The sequence below is a fragment of the Fukomys damarensis genome, unplaced genomic scaffold (assembly GCF_012274545.1).
Source record: "Fukomys damarensis isolate Sample0158 unplaced genomic scaffold, DMR_v1.0_HiC HiC_scaffold_37, whole genome shotgun sequence".
In the NCBI taxonomy this organism is placed as follows: domain Eukaryota; kingdom Metazoa; phylum Chordata; class Mammalia; order Rodentia; family Bathyergidae; genus Fukomys; species Fukomys damarensis.
The window spans coordinates 1,661,979-1,665,487 of record NW_022900949.1 but is presented as its reverse complement, the minus strand read 5'-3'; the positions used below and the strand labels follow the sequence as shown (position 1 = coordinate 1,665,487).

At 59.1% G+C, this 3,509-nt stretch overlaps 1 protein-coding gene across 1 annotated transcript in view; it reads left to right on the top strand.

The window, feature by feature from the left end:
• Positions 1–223: 223 nt before the first annotated feature.
• Positions 224–3,509, top strand: part of Il12rb1 (interleukin 12 receptor subunit beta 1) — a 7,813-nt gene continuing 4,527 nt past the window's right edge. The window contains exons 1-6 of the mRNA XM_033759391.1: positions 224–227; positions 294–434; positions 785–905; positions 985–1,000; positions 1,108–1,498; positions 3,157–3,398. Of these exons, the coding sequence (XP_033615282.1) occupies positions 224–227; positions 294–434; positions 785–905; positions 985–1,000; positions 1,108–1,498; positions 3,157–3,398 (915 nt within the window). The remainder of the gene's footprint in view (positions 228–293; positions 435–784; positions 906–984; positions 1,001–1,107; positions 1,499–3,156; positions 3,399–3,509) is intronic.

Here is a 3,509-nt window from a genome sequence, read left to right as displayed (position 1 = left end):
CGGTGAGTCCCCGCGCGGACCCCACACTACCTGCTGGGCTGTGGGAGGCCTGGGTCCCCTCTGTGCGCCTCGGTCTAAGGGGGCCGGGGACCCTGGGGTGGAGAAGGAGCGGAGGCCGGGAGCGCGCTGAGCCCTCTCCGGGAGGTGCAGGGTGACCTTAGGGGACTTCTCTGTCCTGTGGTGGCCCAGGGTTCCACCCAGAGCACGACGTCCCAGGGCACCGATGAGTGGGCGGAGGGGCGGGCGGACGTTCGGTGCCCGAGACACGGGAAAGCGGAGGGCAGGCAGGTGAGGACTTGTGTGCGGACCCCACGCCAGGGCCCCGTCCCCACAGAGCGTGTCCGGACCTCACCGCGTCTCAGTTGCCTTTGCAGGTGCCTGTGGGTCCGGCCTGTGCCGTTACCAGGACCCGCCTTATCCCGACGCAGACTCAGGTTCGAAGTGTGGGCTGGAGGGGCGGTTCCGTGCCGGCTCCTGGGTGCAGGGAGGCTGAGGCGGGAGCCTCCCGGGGGCTAGGAAGTTGGAGGCTGCTTCGCGCCCCATCTCGGTTTTCGTAGCTGAGCTGAGCGGTCCCTGCGTGGGGGACAGGGATGGGAAACGGGCTGGGGAGGGAGGAGGAGGAGGTTGCTCACGGCCAAGGCGCGGCCACTGAAGGACACCCTGGGGCGTCGTGATCCGCAGGGGCAGGGCCGGGACCATGGCAGGACCGGGGTCTTGGGGTTCGGTGAGGGGAGGCCCTGCCCCGACACAGAGGGGCCCCCAAACCCTGAGGAATCTCTTGCAGACTCCGCCACGGGTCCCAGGGACCTGAGCTGCTACCGAGTGTTCGACCACAAGGGTCACTACGCGTGCTCCTGGCGGTACGACGGCCCCCAGGACGCGGTCAGCCACTTCCTGAGGTGCTGGTGAGGACGCTGCCCGCCCCTGAGCGCTGGCCCCTGTCCCCTCCCGCTACTGCCCACTCGCACGGAGTGACCCGCGCAGGCTCAAAAAACCCAAGGTCGGGGAGATGGTGTTTGGAGAGGGCTAAAAAGGGCCCTGTCCTATAATCCCAACTACTCAGGAGGCTGAGGCAGGAGCATCACATATTTAAACCCAGCAACTTAGCAAGACCTAAAAAATAAAGAAACAGAAAAGGCCGAAGACAGAGCTCAGTGTGATGGTCCCGGGTTCAGTAAGGCAAAGCCGGGATTTAGCTCAGTGGCGCCGCCGTCTGCCTCGCAAGTGGGAGGTCCCGAGTTCGATCCCGGTACCAAAAACAAAGAAGCAGCAGCAAAGCAAGACGGGGAGAGGAGAAGGCTCAGCAGTGCCACCCCTTCCCGCAGCGTTCACAGGTCCTGCTGCTACTTCTCGGCGGACAAAGCCACCCAGGTGCAGTTCTCGGAACAGGACGGGGTGTCTGTGCACAGTAATGTCACACTCTGGGTGGAGTCCCGGGCCGCCAACCGGACGGAGAGGTCGCCCGCGGTCACCCTACGGCTGTCGGAACTGGAATGGGGTCAGTGTCTCACCCGTCCCCACGGGCCGCGAGGCTACTGTGGGGTGAGGGCGGGCGGGGATCTGGGCACAGCCCAGGAGGTGGCAGCCCAGCCGGGGGAGTCCCACCTTCGGCAGCAAACTTATAGGCACCAAAAACTTGTGTCAATGGGAACAATATTGTACTGGGGTACAACTGCTTTATTGATTTATTTTCTGGTCTTTTGAGCCAGGTTCTCCCTATGGAGGCCAGGCTGGCCTTGAACTTGTGGTGATTGTCCTGCCTCAGCCTCCTAAGTGCTGGGATCACAGGCGTGTGCCACCACACTGGGCTTGCACTGCAATAACTTTGTTATTTTCTTCCGCGGAGCTGGGGATAAAACCCAGGGCCTCTCATGCACCAGGCAAACGTTCACCCCTGAGCTGCACCTCCAGTCCATAATTCAATATTTGTTTGAAAAAATTTCAACTGAAGCCAAAAAAAAAAAAAATCCACGGCCAGCAAAATATTGATGTATTACATAAAGCTGAAGATGGTGGTGAATGCCTGTAACTCCAGCTACTCTGGAGGCTGAGGCAGGAAGACCGAAAGCTCCAACCCAGCCCAGAAAATGTAGTGAGACCCTGTCTCAAAATAAAATACATAAAAGGGGTCGGGGCTGTACTCAGCAGCAGAGCGCTTGTCTAGCATGCATGAGGCCCCAGGCTCCAGCCCCAGCACTGCGTAGGAAGGAAAAGAAAATGTTTGAATACATAGCAACAAAACAACCCGGTGGTTACTAGGGGCAGGGATGGGGAGGAGGCAGGGAGACGGAGGCCAAACAGGACCAACTTGCAGGTGTGCAGTGTAAGAGAATCTGCAGATCTGAGGAGATTAGGCCCTGCTCACCAGGTGCACTGGCCAGGCAGCTGCAGGAGGGGGTGGGTGCATTTTGCTGCTTCCTATAGTAGTCATTACACTGTCTATATGCACAGCGACATGTCACATCATACACTTTGTACAATATAGAGGAGATCAGGTATGGCGTGATCAAGATGCAGCCAGCTTGTTTATGCCACTTGTTAGCGCAGCTCTTTGCAGTGAATCTGGCTTAGATTTCCCAAAAACACTCAATTATCTCCTGGCCAGCAATTTATAGGAGTCCCTGTCTTGCTACAGCTCTGCTGGGCATGGGAATTAATATTGTAAAGGCATTTGCACTAGGAGGAGTCTGTCCCTTGCAGTTGAATCCTCTCCCTTGTTACTTTCTTTTTTTCATTCAGTACGGGGGATTGAACCCAGAGCCTTCCAAATGAGCTACGTCCCCAGCCCTTTTTATTCTTTGAGACAAAGTCTTGCTAAGTTGCCTTGGCTGGGCTTGAAAACTAGGACCCTCCTGCCTCAGCCTCCCAAGTGGCTGAGCTCACAGGTGTGCCCCTGGCTTCTCTCTCTCTCTCTCTCTCTCTCTCTCTCTGGGTACGGGAATAGAACTCGGGACCTTGTGCTTGTGAGGCAGGCGGTGGAACCACTGAGCTAAATCCCCGGCTGGCTCCTCTTGACTGGATCACAGAGTTCTAGGTTCAGCTGGGAGCTGCCAGGGAGCCCCCGATTCTGATTTGGGGACACAGGTGGCTCCCCTGGGCCAGACGGAACAGGGGCAGAATTCGCAGCCGCGCCTCCCGGCGTTCCCTCGCTTCCAGTGCGATACGACCCCCCGGTGAGAGCAGCCAGGATGTCCCTGTCCCGCGGGGGGCTAAGGATGGAGTGGGAGAACCCTGGGGAGGACAGAGCCCAGATGCAGTTCCGGCGCCGCACACCCAGCAGCTCCTGGGAGTTGGTGAGTTTGTCCTGGATCGAAGGGGACACCGCCTGTCTTGGGGCACCCCATCTCTGCAGCTGCCGGCGCCCCACAGGCAGCGCCCCAGGTCTCTGGGACACGCGGGTCTGATTGGGGCCTCTCCCAGTCATGAACCCTCTGTGGCTCCCCATTACCTAAGGCGGCAGCGGGTCCTCAGCCTGCGGCCCGCTGCAAAGATGTGGTCTCTCTCCAGGG